Source organism: Erithacus rubecula, assembly GCF_903797595.1.
Source record: "Erithacus rubecula genome assembly, chromosome: 16".
In the NCBI taxonomy this organism is placed as follows: domain Eukaryota; kingdom Metazoa; phylum Chordata; class Aves; order Passeriformes; family Muscicapidae; genus Erithacus; species Erithacus rubecula.
In genome coordinates this window covers 17677610-17696662 of record NC_136668.1, presented here as the reverse complement: position 1 = coordinate 17696662, position 19053 = coordinate 17677610, and the positions used below count along the sequence as shown (strand labels likewise).

The 19053-nt window shown below is 43.3% G+C and overlaps 2 protein-coding genes across 3 annotated transcripts in view; both read right to left on the bottom strand.

Annotated features, from left to right (window-relative positions):
* Positions 1-3508, bottom strand: part of KDM3B (lysine demethylase 3B) — a 44968-nt gene extending 41460 nt beyond the window's left edge. Inside the window, exon 1 of one of the 2 annotated variants that reach the window (XR_013776098.1) lies at positions 3079-3387. Coding sequence is in view for 1 of the 2 variants with exons in the window: in XM_079319736.1 (XP_079175862.1) it covers positions 3079-3249 (171 nt within the window). In the remaining variant the exon portion in view is untranslated. Of the gene's footprint in view, positions 1-3078 lie in introns of both variants that reach the window. The other variant, XM_079319736.1, reaches the window with a different exon arrangement.
* A 1632-nt stretch (positions 3509-5140) lies between these two features.
* LOC306808852 (C-terminal-binding protein 2-like) lies at positions 5141-16355 on the bottom strand. Its single transcript, XM_079319875.1, has 9 exons — positions 16224-16355; positions 15498-15652; positions 15263-15407; positions 12639-12845; positions 11816-12030; positions 10891-11021; positions 10473-10600; positions 9827-9947; positions 5141-8774 (listed from the first exon to the last, which is right to left on the bottom strand). The coding sequence occupies exons 2-9, from the start codon at positions 15621-15623 to the stop codon at positions 8603-8605; spliced, it is 1245 nt and encodes a 414-aa protein (XP_079176001.1). The 5' UTR covers positions 15624-15652; positions 16224-16355; the 3' UTR covers positions 5141-8602.
* Positions 16356-19053: the final 2698 nt, after the last annotated feature.

Below are 19053 nucleotides of genomic sequence, written 5' to 3'. Positions count from 1 at the left end.
GAAGTTTTGTCTTGTCTTGTACATTATTAAACTCCGTGAACAAATAGAAATACTTTGGATAGCATGAGATTACCCAGCATTACATATTTGCTAGATTTTTAATAACCTTATTTATAAGAGTAACAATATAAACCACTTTACACACACTGCAAACCTAAATCACTACTCTGAGATATCATCCTCTTTTTTTCGTATCATAAATAGCAACTGTTAAAGTAATTTGAAATTACATGGCAAGAATGCTAAGGTTAAAAATCTAATTCCATATCCTAACATCTGGAGCTATTAAGTGTTAAAAAAGTCACATTCCGATCTCTCAGCTACAGAACTTACACACTTGCCAAATATAAACATGTCAGATGAGCAGCAAAAAATTACTAATAGGTTGAGGAATACCTTAATCTGGATATCAAAACAGGCTTTTGTAACCATTACAAGATTACTGGGAAGTGATAAGGCACTAACTGGAGACACACAGCTCTCTGCTTCATCAATAAACCCTATCAAAAGATGTATTAGAGAACACTTACTCCTCTACCCCACTCCTACCCCCAGACTCAAAAACTCAAACCTCAAAAAGGAGAGAATATGAAGTAACTCTCTTGATGAACTCTTGAACTCCATCACTACTTAAGCTGCCCTGCTGAGAAAGAGTACCAGACCTTTCAAGATATCCTTCCACCAACTCAACAATTTTCAGCAATATAAACTAGACTAAACACCTTTCCATTATCAGTGAGCCTATAGTTTTCTTAATATTATATTTGTGCTAGTAGTCCCTACTCAAAACACTTTGTGTCCTGGGTCTCCTTACTTTCATGGTATTGTAGAGCTTGCCTATCCATGAAAACAACAATCACTCACACTCCTGTTCCACATAAGAAAAGCAGTACGGTCCTTCATGTGACACACTGAGTTATTCTGGCATTAGCATGCACCATGTATGTACTTTTACAATATTAGGAAGAGATTGAGATAAAGCTCAACGGGTTTTTAATGATCCTGTTCTAGCAAACATTTTGAGAAAGAGATAATACCTGTCTCCATTTGGAAGAGGCAAAGCTGTTTTCTAATTGCAGCATAATTTTTCCTCAGGACTTCTTCTAGATACTCTGAAAATAGGACAACAACTAGGACTGACCTTTACATATATTCTTTTTGTAGACTAACCACAACTAGATTACTCCACAATATACCAAAGTAAGTATGTCTAAGAGTTACTCTCTGTAATCAAAATTTTACAGGGGAAAAAAATCCAAAAATCATTCCCAAGCTTTACTCTACCAGAAAAAAAAACAAAATAAAACAAAAAACCCAAAACACCCATGCTTTTAAATTTAATACTTCTTGTCTGCTCCCGAGATTTCTGAAAGGTGCAAATATTCTATTGCACTTCTGTATTTCTATAAGCCAAACATGGGACTACAGGCTAGTAATTGCAACCATCCTTACAGGATACTATGAGAACAGGCAGACTTAGGTAGACCAAAGAGCAGAAAATAAATTTTTCCTAGCCTTTATCACACCTAGTCCACATTATTACCTTAGAAGACTATTTCCTAAACAGTGGTTGACTGCTTGGTGCCAACTCACCACTTCTTCTGACAGAATGAATTTAAAAACAACTCTTTTCTTCTGATAATGTATCATTGCCATTGTCACAGCAGCATTCATTATGCATGGAAGAGTCCATGAAAACACGGAATGTCCCACATTACTCTAAATTCTGCCTCGACTATTTTACACAGTTCACATTTTACAGTTCTTGCATAGATTTTTGAGAACAGTTTAGAGACAGCTACACCCCTGAAATAGTATTAAGTGGAAGGTTATTGATGAAAGAAACTGGGGAGAGAACTGCTGAATAAAGGTAATGAGTTATACACCAATGAAAATGCAAGAGTACTGATGACACACATGTCCAATGTGCCTGCTACAAGAGCGGCTCTTCAGCTGGATCCTAGCCCTGACACACTGTCACAATTCAGATACTCTTGAACACTTTACACATTTCCCTTTTGAAAAAACCCTTTCTGCATGGGTTCTTCCTTTCTCCTTGAACAAGTTAGGCAGCAGCTTGAGTACATAACCACAGCTCTGAACTGCAGATACAGGGTGCCAGGCCCCCCCAGGTTTGCAAAGCCAAACCGAACACATTGCTTTCTGCTGACAGCCGTAGGTACAACTCTAGAACAGGCCAAAGAAAGCAGTAATACTAGAGGACGAATGTTAAGGAAACTGCTCAAAGTTGGAACTCTGCAAACAAGCCTAAAGAACTTATGCTAACTACTAATTTTTTAAAAACTAACAATAAAAAGAACTAAAATTCTTCACAAACACAGAACCTCATTTCTGCTACCATGGATCACTAAATCAGACATAGCCCTCCAAAGCATGCCAACCTGCAGAACTGACCACATGCAAAGAGAAACTCCACCAATACATTTCAAGAGCTCTTTTTAAGATGTCCAGCCAAGCGTTTCACTGAGCTATACTAGAAATAAACCAGACAAATGCTAAAGAATGCTTAAATACATTACATGAAACCCAAATTCCTAGAACTAAAAACAAAATTTGAGACAAAATCAAATGGAATGAACCTCACTCTAAACTCAGCCTTCAGTATATATTTTCATATATAATTTATGCTGATCGAGAATATTTAACATCTTCCCGGAGGAACAACAAAACAAAACAAACCCCCCCCCAAAAACTCCCAAAACGACACTTTGGGGTTATATACGTATACATCAGCATACAGATACATCGGCCCCAGAAATGTCACAGACGTGTTTGTTTAACACGTATGTTACTTCCAACCACCGCAACGGCGGTGCCGGACTCTTCACATACCACCGGCCCGTTCGCTCCGCCACTGCGCTCGCCGCAGACCGGGCCCGTGGCTCGCAGCCCCGGAGCGCGTCCGGCGGACCCGGCGCAGCAGAAGGGCCGGCACAGTTCGACCTCGGCAGCCCGCCCGCCCCCAGACTAGCCCGGCCCGCCCGCGGCCCTCGCGGGAGCCTCGACTCGCGGCCCCGTCCACGGTGCCGTGCGCAACGCTCCCGCCCCGGGCCTCACCGCCAGGTCCTGAGGCACCGCTCCGCTCATAGCCCTCACGGTGCCGCTCCGCCAGGCCCGTGCAGGCAGCGCAGGCCCCGGCTCCGACCCCGCCGTCTCGCCCTCGCCCGGCCCCGCCGCCAGCAGCAGCAGAAGCCGCTTCCCCACGGGAGAGGCCGCCGCGTCCGCCATCCCCGCCGGGCAGAACTGCCGCCGCCACCCGAGCGCTCCGGCCGCAGCCGCCGCCCGAGGCACCGAGAGGCTCCTGCCCCGCGCTGGGCCCGAGCGCCGCCCGCCGCCGTCCCGGCGTGCACTGCGCGATGGACCCGGCCCCACAAGGCCCCGCGCGGGACGGGCGGGACCCGGGCGGCCTGAGGGGCTGGCGGGAGGGACGGGCGGCGGGTGCGCCTTGCCTCGGCTGAATCGCCCACCACCGCCGAGTTCAACACCTGGAATTATCGCATAAATTAAGGAGTTTTAACCTAAATAGCACACAGAAGAACTAGTGCTCGCGTCTCAGGCTAGATCCCACAGGCAGCATGAGGAAACTGCTGTCGGCCCTAGTGGTCCGGCAGCGCTGCACAGAATGGATGCTTCGCTTTCCAGTGCGGCAGATTTCGCAAAGGAGGCGCATTTAGGAGGTAATTAAGATACAAAATCAGTATGGGAATGAACTCAGTTTCATGATTAGCTAATACATCTGGAACACGTGTGTAGCACAGCACAGTGTCCTAAACGTGCCCCTTTTCAACATGAACCACAAAATACTTAAGCATCCTACAGTTAGAAGAATGACATGCGATTTTATATATGTTTCTGGTTGTGCAGTAAAGGCACAGTAGCAGTGATAAACTGGAATGAGAAGCACATGCTATACCACATGTTGTTCTTTAGCACGTATTGTTTCTTCATTTTGAGTCCCATTTGACACTGAATTAGCAACAGCAAAGGCAAGTTGCTTGCTTTCACTTCCATTTATTCAAATGATTGTGCCCGGTTGTTTTAAGTTGATGATATTTCCTCTGTTACTTTCTAGTTAGAGGGATGCAATGTACTAACTGGAACACGGGTAAGGTAATTGCCAATACCAGTTGAACAACTACGCAGAATTTCAGAGTACCAGCAGCATCAGCACTCAGTGCTGTCCTCCTGTGCTGTACAGCATCTCTGAGTTTGATTTACTACACACAGCTAGGTTTACTAACTCCCCCATGAAACATTACTGAATGGTAGCAGAGACATTACATCTTGCATCTGACTGCCATGGTAAATCCAAGATCAGTACGTTCTCTGAAGACCAGTCTTTGCCTTCATGTCTTAAGTTTCTTTACTGAAACAGTAAGATCATCAACTGTGCACCAGAAATAGTACCACCATGTGAAAGATTCCAAGTGTTCCTATGCCCCTTCCCATTCTACCAGCTCAGACTTCCATTGCCACAATAAAGCAGACCAGCATTTCCCATCTCCCAAGCTTGATGCTGGATATTCCAATGGCATATAGCACCAGGTGGGCCAACAGTGATAAAATCCACCAACACTAGGGGTTTCCTAAATGTCATTGATGATTGCCCCAGACAGTATAGACCATAAAGCATGAATTAAATTCAATTTATGAAATACCTAGCAACTTTTCTATGCTAATTCTGTTGCATCAACCTCTATTACAAGTTAAAAAAATTAATTTTGTGAGCTCCATGTTAATTTCAAGTACTATTTTACTGAGAAAGCATTAAGACAGCTACTGCTGTTAAACTACATAGTTAAATGGCTGCAAACCAGATATCACAATTTTAGGTTATGAGAAATCAGGTAAGTAACAACCAGCCTACATCCAAAGGTGACCCTTAAGCACTGAAAATGGTTTCTTCTTCAGACTGCCACCTGCACAGCCTTGACTGATGGTCAGTGCTACAGCATACAAAGAAAGTAATTTGCCAGAGTGGTTGATCCAGGGACAGATTTTGTGGAATTTACATAATTTGAGAAAAGTGGAAGTGATGCAGACACTCGCTTGTACAGGTTTTCAACCCTCCCTTTCAGTACTGTATCTAAGGCTACCCCTTCCATAGACAGCAGCCGTGTTCTTTGGAGAACTTTATTAAAATATATCCAAGAAGTAATCAAACATTTTCTAATGAGCCAGGAGAGAACTGAAGTGAGGAAAACATCTGTACAGAGGACAGTGATGTAATGTTTTGTTTTCATGCTTTATTTCAATGTTTCACAGTTTAATCATTGTCTACAAAAATATATTTCTGAAACTCTGAGTCCTCTATAAAAAAAGCTGGTCAGCAGCAGTGACCCTGACAAACAGAATGTACCTTGGGATAAGTGTGAGCACCTCCTGTAAGCAGATTAGTGCAGCTAGGGAACTCCTGCCTCACCCTAGGAGACTTCTGTTCTTTGGGATTAAAGCTCTGCACTAGTTCTGAAGGAAGGCATTAAAAAAAAAGTTATTCCACTTCTGTATACTGCACTAAGCTTGGGAAGAGGAGCTGCAAGTTCAGTGTATCACACAACAAAGAGTGCTAACAAAGCACTTGGCACTCAGGGAAAGAAGAGATCAGGATGCTTTAGTACCTGTAAATTTTTGAGTTATCCATTCAGAACAGCCTTTGTCTGGTGATAATAGGTTCAGGCTGTCAGCAGAGGTACAAACGGCACACAAGCAGAATAATCCTATAAATGCAAAGAGAGTCCTTCTTCGAGGACAGGATGAGGGTTCTATGCATTTTTAACTCAACATTTTCTGCTGTGGCATTAATCAAAGGGAAAATCACATCCAATAACAAGCCTCTATCATGTTGGATAGAACAGAGCCTCTATCAATGCTGTCAGCTTCAACTCCTTGGTACGCATAACTGGAAATATTTCTTACATTATCAATAATTTAAGTCCTATGCTTACTAGTCACTAGTGTATCTAGCCACCAAAAGTATGAACTGAGAAACTCAAGTTCCCCCAAATGAAGTCTTTCTACTCTTTCTTCGTTCAGTTGACTGTCTATAGTTACTTGCAGTTAAGAAGAAAAAAATAAATCACCTCTTCTAAAAAAATAAATCTATCTTGCATTGTGCTCTAGAAAAGACAAGGTCAATGTACCCTGATCCTCGAAGCTCATAACTAGAAGCCCCTTACCACAAAATAATCTCAGACCTGAACCCCTGGAATTATCAGCAGCAAATAAAGAATAGTTATTGACAGACTGCTTCCCTAATGTGGTAATAGAAGATGAGCTCTCTGAAAACTTTTCCACACCTGCCTGTCAGAAGATCTTTCTGAGCCAGCAGCTTGTGAAATCTGAATTTCCTAGAGATTAGAGAATTCAGGAAAGTACTGATGGTTATTTTAGGTACATCTGCAATCAACAGGCTTCTGAGCTCCAGGCTTTTGTTCAGAAAAAGTTCTCCTGCAACTCATGCCTATCACCAGTCTCAATCTGATCTGCTAAACCTGAGCAGCCAAGGAGGTATATGAATTTGAAGTAGAATCAGAATCATCCACAAAAACACAGAAGCCAAGAAACTTCACTAAGACGAATACCTTATCAAAAAAAAGACAGCACTAGAAAACTAGGATTATCTCACTAATACTAAACAGCTAAAGTGTAAAATTTGTAAGAAAACACCTGAAGTTTACTTCTTAACTATTTTCCTTTCTTCAATTGCTGGGGGGGTGTGGAGAAGGGGAGAAAGGAATGAATCACTGTATTAGTAGTAAGCCACTATAGAGAAGGCAGTATTGGAGAAAAAATTTGAACCAGGAAAAAAAATCTGAGAACTTAGTTATTCTGAAAGCTTTCCTTACCTTCCTAAATTAAACAGCCTAAACAGAGGATTTTGTCCATACTTTAAGTTCTTTTTCCAGTCTGTTCCCATCTGTTCAGCTTCCAGTTACAGACACACAACAGAGAGAATAATCAAGGGAGGCACAGAAACACATAGGTTATGCCTCCCATATAGCACCTACTTTAATATACCCAAACATGAAGAAATCAATCAGATATTGTTACATCTTGTGCATGGAAAGGTTATAACTGAAGTCTAACAAGATGAAATTAAAGGAAGATGTGGAATTAAAGAAAAATCTCCTGTGGAACATCTTTCCCTGAAGACTCCACATCCCTCAAAGAAGCAATTCATATTCAATCATTTGCGAAATGGAGAAGACTTGCCAACAACAAACCCGCCTTGGCTTCAGGTGAAAAACTGAGAGTATTAATTCTCCTTTTAGTATCACAAAGCCTATTAATGTAAAACAAACTGCTGTCTCACATTGCCCTGCTGCCCTGCCCTGACACAGAGATGCAGTAGATCATCAAATCACAGAAAATGCTGCATTGGAAGGGACCCATCAGAATCATGTAGTCCGACTCCTGGTCTTGCACAGGACACCCCAAGAATATCACTATGTACCCAAAAGCATTGCCCAAACACTCCTTCAACTCCAACAGGCCTGGTGCTGTGCCAGCCTCCCTGAGGAGTCTATTCCAGTGCTCAGCCGCCTTCTAGTCAATAAACTTTTTTTTCCTTGTTAAAAAGCTGCCTTCTCCACCAGCACAGACAAGTGGAACATTACTTCTAGCTGATACAATTATGCAAAAATTAAAAAAAAAAAAAAATCTGTATCTTAAAGCTTAAAATTCTAGTGTGATGGATCCCATGTGGATAAACACTGCCACAGACTACGAGGTACTTGCGTGTGAGGAACCAGCAACTGCAGCTGCACATTATTGCTACTTGCTGTCTCTCAGTGCATGCTTTTCCTACTTCTACATTTTCTTACCTTCTCCAAGTTACAGACTCCAGCGTGAACAATTCTGAAGCCACACAAACATGGTGGCTACCAAAACACATTTGATGACATTTTACTCCCTTCCAACTATTTAAAAGGCTGCCTTTGACACTGTTACTTTTAACTTCTGGCCTAGAACTGCATAGAGAAAACTTCGTATGGTCAAGAACTAACAGTGCCTGCGCTATACCTGTTCTCACAGGAAACAATAATTAAAACAAGCAAAGTAACACACAGAGCTTAGCCTGGCTGCCCTCTATCAAGGTTATAATGAAGTTGTGACAATAGTCACAACTTCTCCAATTCACTAATACTTCTTCTAATATTCCCCCTGGCTACACTTAAAAGAGGTTCAGCCAAATTAAATTTAAGCTACAAGTCACAACTGAAAAGTGTGCACTTAAGTTTGGAACACCGAGGACCATCCCTGATAAGGTGGCTTCACTTCCATTTTCAAGCACACAAAGACAGTTCCCTGTCACAGGAAACTGAAGCAGATACATGGGAGAACTGATTCATTAAGCCAAGGGGAGGCAAGGTCACTGCTGCCATGCCCCAGAGGAGACAGCTTCATTAAGAAACTATAACTAAAAGGTTAAAAATAAAGGCAAGAGCTAAAGTCTGTCAGCAATGAAATGCATTCTCCTGTCCCATGCGAACAGGAAACAGTGTCTGTAGGGTGTTAAAGGAGGTCCTAGGAGGAGATGCCCTCCTACTCTTTTCTGCTGCCAAAGGAGAGAAACACGCTGCTATTGGTCAGCAGGAATCTCTCTGTCTGCATCCAGTTTGCTTGTCTCTCCTGGGGAAGGGGTACGTGGTGCAGAGTGAGAAACAGGAGGGATCCCATGAGCTACAATCCCTTCCACTACTGGTGGTTCTGGTAGCCCAGGGTTGGCTACTCCCACTACTCCTGGAGGAAACCTAAAACCAATAAAAACATAGAAATTACAAGCTTGTCCAACAGAATTATTCAAAGGAAAAGGAGCCACGCCCTCAGACGTGCAGAAAACAAATCCCTCTTTCTAACAGAAATGCTCTGGGATAGAACACAGGAAAAGTGTCCAGAGCTGAAGAGTAGTAGTGCTATCCTAATACCAAGTGATACCTGTTTTCAGACAGACCCAGACAGTCTGAGGTCACACACTAAGCATTAGAAGACAGATACAAAATTTATCTCCAATTGAAAATATCGTGAGGCACTCTATGAAGGCACCTGGAGGGCTAGGAATTGCCTCCCCAATAGCAGGAGGGGTGTAAGTTGCAGTTATCCTTCACTGGGCTCTAAGGCAGAAGAAGTAAGAAGCTAAACTAATAAGACAGCTAGATGCAAGATGAAAAATAGGACAGTGACAGTCATGAACTGCTAATGAACTATTCTTCTATCACTTCCATTCTGCATCCCTATGCCCTCTCCATAAATACATCTCAACTTCTGTAGATCTCTCATAGAAGGAAAGAAAATATATTTCCTACTTTGCAGATGGGGGACAAACAGAAGGGAAGCAACCTGCCCACAATCACTTAACAGGTTTGTAACAGATAAACTCAAATACACTCTGTTTAGACTACTGAACAAATCCACTGGACAATGTGTCAGTAATAGTCCATATCTAGGCTACATGTAAGAACTGTGTTTTGTTTATATAGCCCTAATAATATGCACAACTCCTAATGTAAAGTTGCAGTCCTTTCTTGGGACATTCAGCAGGCTTTCTAATATTAAGATATCTCTTGGGCATGACTTCTAATGATTTGGAAATACTGACCAGTATGCAGGTGGAATTAAGTATGAACAAGTACATGTTTAATACTTGTACAGCTTTAGAAGTGCTGCTGTTAAGTTTTGGGAAAGAGTATAGAGTATATATAGAGTATACAGGAACAAAGACATACCTGTTTGCAGGTACAAGCAGTTCTCAAACCCCAGGCCTACTTCAGCAGGAAGAGATGCTAGAATAATCTATGTATCTCACCTGTAAGCTGCAGCTCCGTTGAGTTCTGGGTGGACAGTTGCAGGATCAATATTGGACCACTGAGCTGCTAACAGCAAGTACTCCTTATTAACACAGTTTCTCAAAGCATCAGGTATGTGACCTGCAAGGGCACCAAAAATTACAAAAAAAAAAAAAAAAAAGAACACAAGTAGGAGAGACTTGTTCCCTGCAGCATTTACAAAGGAAAGTGAAAACGAAAAGTGCAAAATCTTTTCATCCACCTCCACAGGATAATAGTGGGTACGGGAGACTCTCTCCTCTAAGCATCTTTTCTTCCCACTTCTGTGATCGTGTGAAAATTATTGCCACAAACTGCAACTGCCAAGCCTCACCTTTTTCAAGAGAAAACATGTTCTGCCCAAGGAAAAAAGCAGACAGTAAAACTGTCAAAGGAATTTTTGCAAAGGATTTGGAAGATGTAAGTAGAAAGACTTTTCTGAGGGAAAGAGCCTACCCTGGCATTAGGTACAAGAATTCTCAGAAGGCAAAGATACAATTATCAAATTATACTCCAGTTCCAGAAACCAGTTAATGAGTCTAAGTTTTCAGAACAATCAGCACAATCCTTGCAGTGAACTAACAAAAAACCACTAATTCAGCAGCAGCTGCAAATCTTCTTCATTACCTGTAATAGCTCTGCGGATCTCTTTAGCTGCGTCTTCTCTGGATTCAATGGAAGCCTGTTCACTGTACCAGGCAGTGTGAGGAGTGCAGATAACATTGGGTGCATCTTTCAATGGCCCCTGAGCAAAACTGGGGGAAAGAAGGAAAAATAATCACTTTTTTTCCAGAAGTGATTACCCCATCTGTCCTCTCATGCATCTCTATAATGCAAATAACAGCACCAAACCCCGCCCCCCCAGAAAAAAAAAACCAAAAAACCAAAAAACCAAAAAAACCCCAAAAAAACAAACAACCAAAACCAACCCAAACAAAGCAAAACACCAAATCCCAGAAAACAAACAAACAAACAAAAAAGCCAAAAGAACCATCCAGTTTAGGTGAGCCACCAGATAGCAGCAGGCATGCAGGTATAACATTACCTGAAAGGCTCAGACTCATGCACATCCAATGCTGTTCCTCTGATTCTCCCCTCTTTCAAGGCTTGTGCTAAGGCTTTCTCATCTACCAGCCCTCCCCGGGCTGTGTTCACTAAGAAACAGCCCTGGCGCATCTGGAAGAAGAAAAATAGTATGTGCATTGAGAATGAGACTTTTTATGGAAGCTAAGTGAATCTTGGGAAGTCTACTGGAAATGAGCAGGAGTCTGCATTGATTAGATGAGGCCTGGAGGAACTAGGAGTGCTTACAGTGCAAAGCTTACCACAGGGGAAATGCCTGCAAGCAATGCTTGAGAAATTTGCTTTAAAAATCAACAAACAAGACCACAGGACAACAAGGCCAAAAGTGGAACTTTCAGGTTCTGCACTCCATATTCATCCTACTACACTAAAAAAAAAAAACAAAAAAAAAAACAACAAGGACAGGAATCATGAATCAAGTATCCAGCTATACAAAACTGGATTACAATGTCAAAATGTCTCTCATAATAGCACTGGAAAGCATTCATTGACTATTGGAGTTTAGCCTGAGACTGGTTTTGCAGTGGGCTTGGGCAGAGAGGCTTTGGCAGTGCTGTGTAAAACAATATACACACTCTCAGCACACCACATCTAGCTCCAACCAGTGCAGTAAATTATTTCAAAGATAATTTGAAATTAGGGAAAATATTCTTTATAAAGGAAACTACTTTGCAAGAAGAGTCAATCCTTTTCTTCTCTTAACATAAAATTCTATACAGCACAAAGCACAGGCACCCGGATCCACACGCTCCCAGCCTCCAAAGGCCGCAGGAGGCACACAACAGAGGCAGCAGGATTCACATGCTCTCAGCCTCTGTGAAAGCAGCAGTTTTGGTTTGCATTCACTTCCACAGTGCTCTGTGGGGAAAATCAAGCTCCTGCTGCACCTGTTTAATAGTGAAGTCATTGATGAGGTGATGGTTATGTTCATTCAGGCTGCAGTGCAATGTGATGCAATCGCTGTGCATTAGTAGATCCTGCAGGGTTCCTACTCGCTGTAAACCCAAGGATCGCTCCACTCCATCCGGCAGATAGGGATCATAGAAAATCACGTTGAAGCCAAAGGACTTGGCTCGCAGAGCCACTGCCTGTCCAACTCGGCCTTCACAAAAGAAAACCCACAATCATCAAGGAAAGGTAAAACAAACTTTAAAGACAAGATACTGGGGTAGACTGGGAGCCCACACTGAAGTTTACTGCCAGAGCCCAAGGTACTGTAGCCCTGGAAATCCCTAGGATTGCCACAGGGATCCAGAGGAGGTTATTCATTGCTGCTCCTATGTAGCCAATTCTAGCTCTTCCCCAAGCAATAGTCAGAGTTTAGTCAAGAAGCAGGTCTGTTTTCAAACCAAATCTAGACTGAGACAGAGATAATAATCTGGCTACAAGAACTTGGAGAAGGAATTGGTAGCCACCTTTCAGGCAGCTTTGTTACTGATACAGAACCTAGCACAGAGGGAAACAGCCACTGAGAAGAGCTGTATGAATGTTCCAATTCTTCTAACGACTGAAAAAAGAATACCCAATCCCCTGACATATATCCAACTCTTGAAGATATTCAGAATAAGGCATTAGCTTTCCTTAGGAGTCAGTGTGTTTCAACTGTTTCAAAGAACAGTTGTAGAATTATCACTTTTCTCGGTATATGAATCTTAGCTTACCAAAAATATTCACAGTTCTCTCTTCAGTCTAACAATTCCTATCACTTACCTAGTCCAATGATGCCCAAAGTCTCCCCACGGATACGCACAGCACCTCCAGCCACCTCTCGAATCTGCTCTACACTCGAAGCTCGATTCCCTTCCCGCAGAGCCTGATGGAGCCAAGTAACACGGCGATAGAGGTTCAAGATGTGGCAGAGGGTAGAGTCAGCAGTCTCCTCTACTGAGGAGGAAGGGATGTTGCAAACTGCAATGCCTACAATACCATAGAGGTCATGTAAGATTTTCAGCATCACAATTCTAAACCAACATAAAGCTCTTTAAGCACAAATGTTGAAAGATGATTCAATACTCCAGAACTCAAGAAACACAGGATTCATTTCAGAACCTCATTCTACAACAATACAGATGTGACTAGCCATTTTTTCAATCCCCCAGGAAATACCATTCTTTCCTTATAAATATTTATTTGATTGACACACTCACCAGAAAAACAAACAAACAAACAAAAATAAAAACTGGACCATACAAGCGATACAAGCAACTGACTGTTTTAAGAGATCAGCATTCAAAAAGATGCACTCCTTCCACACATACTCCTGACAAATTAATTAAGGCAGACTGTAGAAGAATTGAGACAGATGGCTGAGCTCCTCATGCCTCATGGTCCAGATGCTCACTGCAAGCATCAGCCTCTCCTGGAGCAACAATAAGTAACTAACTCACTCAATGCAGACAGAAGCCCCAGGAGCTTCTCTAAATCCCTTTGAAGCTAAATTTAAAAATGACAACACATAACACTCCCACTCTAGAAGAACATACAACCATAAGGACCATAAAAGCTATGGCTAAAACTATCAGGTAAATTAGTAATGCAAAAAGAGTTGAAGTCCTAGAAGCATAAATTACTGTCAATAATGGGAAAGATGGAACACTGTATCAAAATCTGGTAAGTCCTGAGCAGTCTATTGAAAAAAAAAAAAATAGGAGGGGGGAGGCTGGAAACATACCATTCCATTCCTGCTACTCTTCATTTGACAAATCAGACAAGAAATCAAAAAAAATTAGATGGAAATATGGTCTCTTCCCAAACATAACCTTAGGCACTTGCCAAACCAAGGCAACTGATCTCCCTCAAAAGTCCACTACCTAGCTAAAAACTGGAAATAAAAGCTAGGCAATGGTTGAAGGCATCAGTGTTCTGCAAGCCTAGTCAGAGAAGACTTTTGGCTAAACTCAGACCATGCTTCCCCATGAGAATTAGGAGTGCAATGGTAACAGACAATCCCAGATATCTGACTGTTTTTCTCTACAAAATTATTTCAAATTCTGCCATAATGTCACATAGACAACTCAGAGGACATGAGTAGGAGTGATAGAAAAACCCAATTTCTCTTAATCTCACTGGTTACCATCTCATTCAACTCCAGACAAGCCCCATGCATCCGTTACACAGCCAGATACAGATTTGTGTATCTTTGTTGTACACACAACATTATACCTAAATGTAAAAACCACTAACACAGAAAACAGTCCTTTGGTCTGAAGATTCAGAACACACAAGGAACAGTACCTTGCCTCTGAATGAATCAAAAGGCCTGGCTAAGCATGAAAATAACCATTAATTGTCCATGAAAAAGCAAATCTGGCCATGTGTAAGGGTCATCGCAATCCAAAGCAAAAGTGGCAAGCATGGTCTGATGGTGAAAGAACTTTGACTCATTTCACCTTGGATTAATGAGTGTGCAGTGGGGGAAAAGGGAAATCTTAGAATCTGAATGAATCAAAGATACGGATGGTGACCTTAAGTAGAGAAACATAAGACTAGTTTAAGTTGCAAACTCAGCACAAATATGTAAAGGCTGGATGAAAGCCAAGGACCTGGACAGGAACTCTTGAGACTGTTCCTTTGAATCATCCAAATAAAAAGGCTCTTTGCCTAATTCAAGTACTAGCCCAATATACACTCTCCATTTATTAGAAATTCACCTGTTCTTACAGATCTGAAAATCACAATACCTGCCCTATTTGAATTTTATATACTAGTATCAGTATTTGATTTAAACTTAACAAGACCTGCATTACATCAAGGAAGCTAACTTAAAAAAGAGGGGAAGGGTAAGCGATCCACTTCACCTAGGAGACGAAAAAGGTCCAGAAGTCTCACTGTCATCTTTTTAATAAATAGTACCTTTTTGTCACCTGATCCAGACACTTTTCACATGCCTAGGATTCTAAAGGGATAACTAATAAAGTTTTGTATCAGAACCTACTTGCATATACAAAATTAGGATGAAAACTCATGAAGCATTTACACTGAGTTTATCCTGCATCAGCATTTGCAGGCAGCTTTCAGACATCACTTTGCTCAGCGGTCACAAAAAGACCAAAGTGACCTCACCAAAAGTTATCTAGATACCATATTCAAGTTCCTGAATCCCAAACACAAAAGACACCATAGCAACATCCACAGCAGAACAATCTGTAAACTGAGAATCTTTATTTTAAGCCACCTCTTAGTGAGCTTCCTAAAGACACCTGATACCAAGCAGCTCCAAATCTTTGTACATAAAAGTTTTTAAATGCACTCAGTTATAAAGCACAAAAGCACATGCAGTGTTCCATTTCACGTTCAGCTCTGACCACAACAGATACCTAATGGTGTCACCATACCTAATTCTGCAGCAGATTTGATGTCAACATTGTCATAGCCACTGCCAATACGCACAATGACCCTGAGGGCTTTGAATTTCTCCAGATCCTGACGAGAAAGGGTAATGGTGTGATACATCAGAGCTCCTACTGCCTCATTCAGCACCTATAACAAAAACCAGTCCAAATCAATATCTGGTTTGGTTACCTAAGAGGTAATGCTCTATTTCTGAATCTTGCACATCTTCTTGCCCACCTTTTCATGGATTTCCTGAGTTGACTGAGCATCACAAAATGCCACTGTAGCAACATCCTTCAAGATGGGCATCTCCACAGTGCAGTCTCGTCCATCCAGGAGTGCAACCAGTGGCCGTGCTGGCATTGGGCCATTCACAATAGGAGGCCGTATGCCTATTAAGAAAGTCAGCAGGAGTGATTACATGACAGACAAGAATTCTGGAACCCTCATCTTCTAGTCCAATAAGTTGCTAATAGTATTTAGGAACAGATTAGGCAAAGCAAAAGACATGAATAAGAAAAAAACACGGGGAAAAGACACTGGGAAAAAAAACCCACAACCACCTCTGCCACTACTTAGATGAAGAAAAATAAAGCATACATTATCAATAATAATACATTGGAGGTGATCTACTCAGCAGTCCTACTCCAGGCTCCTGAAAGGAGTGACAAAGTCGCTTCGTACCTCCTCCCCAGTGACCTGCCCCACCTCCATCCCAGCATGCCCAGATAGTATTTCCCCCTTAAGCGAGCAGAACTTGTACATCCACAGAGCCTCCGACTGTCACTCGCATCCGGCCCTTTCCAGAAGGCCGCAGGCAGCGCCTCCGCGGGCGGCGGAGCCCTGCTCGCCGCCGGCCGGGCGGCCGCTCAACCCGCGTCGGGTCCCCGCGACACCGGGCAGGTGCCGCCGCTCGCCGGCCGCTGCTGCTGCCGCTGCCGAGGGGAGCCCGCCCCGCCTCACCTTCGCAGATGCGGTCCAGACGCTGCCGCTTCACTTTGTGCCGGTCCCGTGGGCCGGGCGGGGCCGCGCCGGCCTCGGCGCCGCGAAGGGCCCAGGACCCGTCACTCGCCACCCGCGCCGCTCCGGCGGAACCGGAAACACGCTGCCGGGCCGCGCGAGCGGCACCGCCGCCACCGAGGTGCCACCGCTTCCGCTTCCGCTTCCGGCCCGCGGCGCGGGGGCGTGCGGGGGGCGCGGGGCCCGGGCCGGGCCGGGCCGTTCGGTGCTCCCGGTCACAGCCGGCTTCGGGAGCGCACCGGCAGCGTGGTTGCGAAAAGCTGGGAGGTGATCCTGGCATGTAGCTTCAGGTCTCGTAGAAAGCTCTCTGTACATGGGACAAAACAGCGGCGATTCAATTCGCTACTGCTTCTGTTTTGCCGCCTTTGCAGCCACCTTCCCACGCCCTGTCCCGTGCTCCTGCGAGGGGATCAGCGCTGAAGTACTTGCCCGTCCGAGAATCCACTAGATAAATCACGACAAGGACATCACTAAGAAGTTCTCTACAGTTTATTGACAATTAAAGCTATTTATTACATAACGTTCCTGGTGTGAAGTCCATACAATTACTACTTTCACACGGCCCTTTTCTTCTATACCTCCCACATTCCATTCAGTTAGGCCACGATGTGTTCTAACAGACCTGTGTGCGTTCCTCCTGCTCTTGGAGTTGGAGTTAGGTGGGCAAAAAGCAATGTGATTATTGGAACTGCCGGCTAGCGACTATGTGTTGGGATGAATGGGTTAAAAGTAGATGACTGCCTGTTGAGGAGGATTGTAACACAAAGCTTCAAATAACTTTTGCTGTAACATGTGAACACTCTGGTGATCCTCGGGCATGAACCCAGTTTTAAGGTCCTGTGTCTCCCCTTGTGTGCCTTGCCAAGGGGTTGCTGTGGGGTCCCACAGCTAGCAAGGGAGGGAATAAATTGCTCTGTGGAGTTTAGCCACGGGTTTGTGGCTGTCCTGGCTGCTGCTGCCTGCGCTGACACTCACTAGGGCAGTTAAACATTAGCAAGGTTAGAATGCTTGGCAAAGATAGAGTGCTTAGAAAAACATGTTTCAAGAACCCATTGGGGTTTGAATGAGCACTTCAAGTATCCTCAGATTATTTCATGAACTGGTTGAAATAGTGACAAAACCATGAGAGTGACTCTGATACCAAAACCTGGATGAGGCAAAATCCCATCTGTGTGGAAAGAGACAAGAGAATAGGCTAAGGAAAACGAATTATGAATTTGCCTGTAATTTAAAAAAAAAAAAAAAAATGGTGCATGTAAGTTGTTTGTGGCAATCAGTGAAACTACTAGCTGTTACAACAATTTGTCAAGAATTAATCCAGTGACTATGCTATATTCAGCTACTAAAAAGAAATGGGGTAATTTTATTCCATTTGGGTTTGCATACCAAACCTCAGAGGCAAGCCGGCTAACACGTTTACCCAAACAGCCTTTTCTTCTGGAGCGAAATTGCATATGGCCCAGGGAGTCTCACTTTACATTTATGCTTGATTGACCTTCATGTCTGTATAGAAAAACCTCAGCTAAAATCTCCCTGAGTGCATTCAGGTAATGCTCCCTCACCTGTCATACTCTTGATGACAGGTCTTCAGGCAAGTACTTTGTTGATGCTTAAAAAAAAAAAAAAAAAAAAAAAAAGGATAGAAAGCAAGAGAGAATTTTTCTGAGGACAGACAAAGAAATTTGAAATCCTACAAACCTTGTTGTCAGGGGGGAAATTAGTAAAGAAAGCCTCATCTATCTGGGTACAGCTACTCTGTCCTGTGGTCCAAAGTCCTGCCATGTATTAGAATCATAGAATAATAGCATATACTCAGTTGGAAGACCCACCATGATCATCAAGTGTGACTCCTGGTCCTGTGCAGGACATGCCGAGGGTCCCATGGTGTGCCTGAGGGCATTGTCCAAACACTTGTCTTGAACTCAGGCAAGAGCTCGGCTCTGTGCCCGCTGTCCTGGGGAGCCTGTTCCAGTGCTCAACCGCTGTTTGGGTGAAAAATCTTTCCCAGATCCCAATCAAAACCTCTCTGATTCAGACCCATGCCTTTTCCTTGAGTCCTGTCACTGGTCATGGGAGTGAAGTGATTGGCACCTGCCCCTCCACTTCCCCTCATGAGAATGTTGAAGACCAATGAGGTTTCCTCCTAGTCTCCTCCAGACTGAACAAACCAAGTGACCTGAGCCATACCTCATAAACTTCCCCTCCAGTCCCTTCTCCATCCTTGTGGCCTCCTTTGAAGGGTCTACAGTTGCTTAATGTCTTCTTAATATTGTGGTGCCCCAAACTGCACACAGTATTCAAGGTGAGGTACACCAGTGCAGAGTAAAGCACCTTGACTGGCTGGCAATGTTTTGTTGATGCACCACAGGACATGGCTGGCCCTCCTGGCTGCCAGGGCCATACTGTTGACTCAGTAGGAGCAGCTTGTACCTCGGTCTTTCCTGGTAGTCTCTAAAGCACATAAAGCTGCTGATAAGGTGTAAAGTAAACAACCCCTGTGCTGCTGCCCTACCATGTGCTCATCTCTTTTAAAGCAAAGAGGAGAAAATTTATAGGAGTGATTAAAATAAGAACCTACTGGCTCTGGATCTATTTTCCACAGCACTGAAAGGCACTGAAGGTGTCAGTAGAGTGGGACCACTGATCTTTGTGGCTTAATGTGGCTTTGAGTCTTCTGTCTCATGGCTTGAATGAACAAAAGTCCAGTCCATTTCACTATAGAAAGCAGCTGCAGGACTGCTGCTGAAACAAGGGGAAATAATCAAATCCGTGT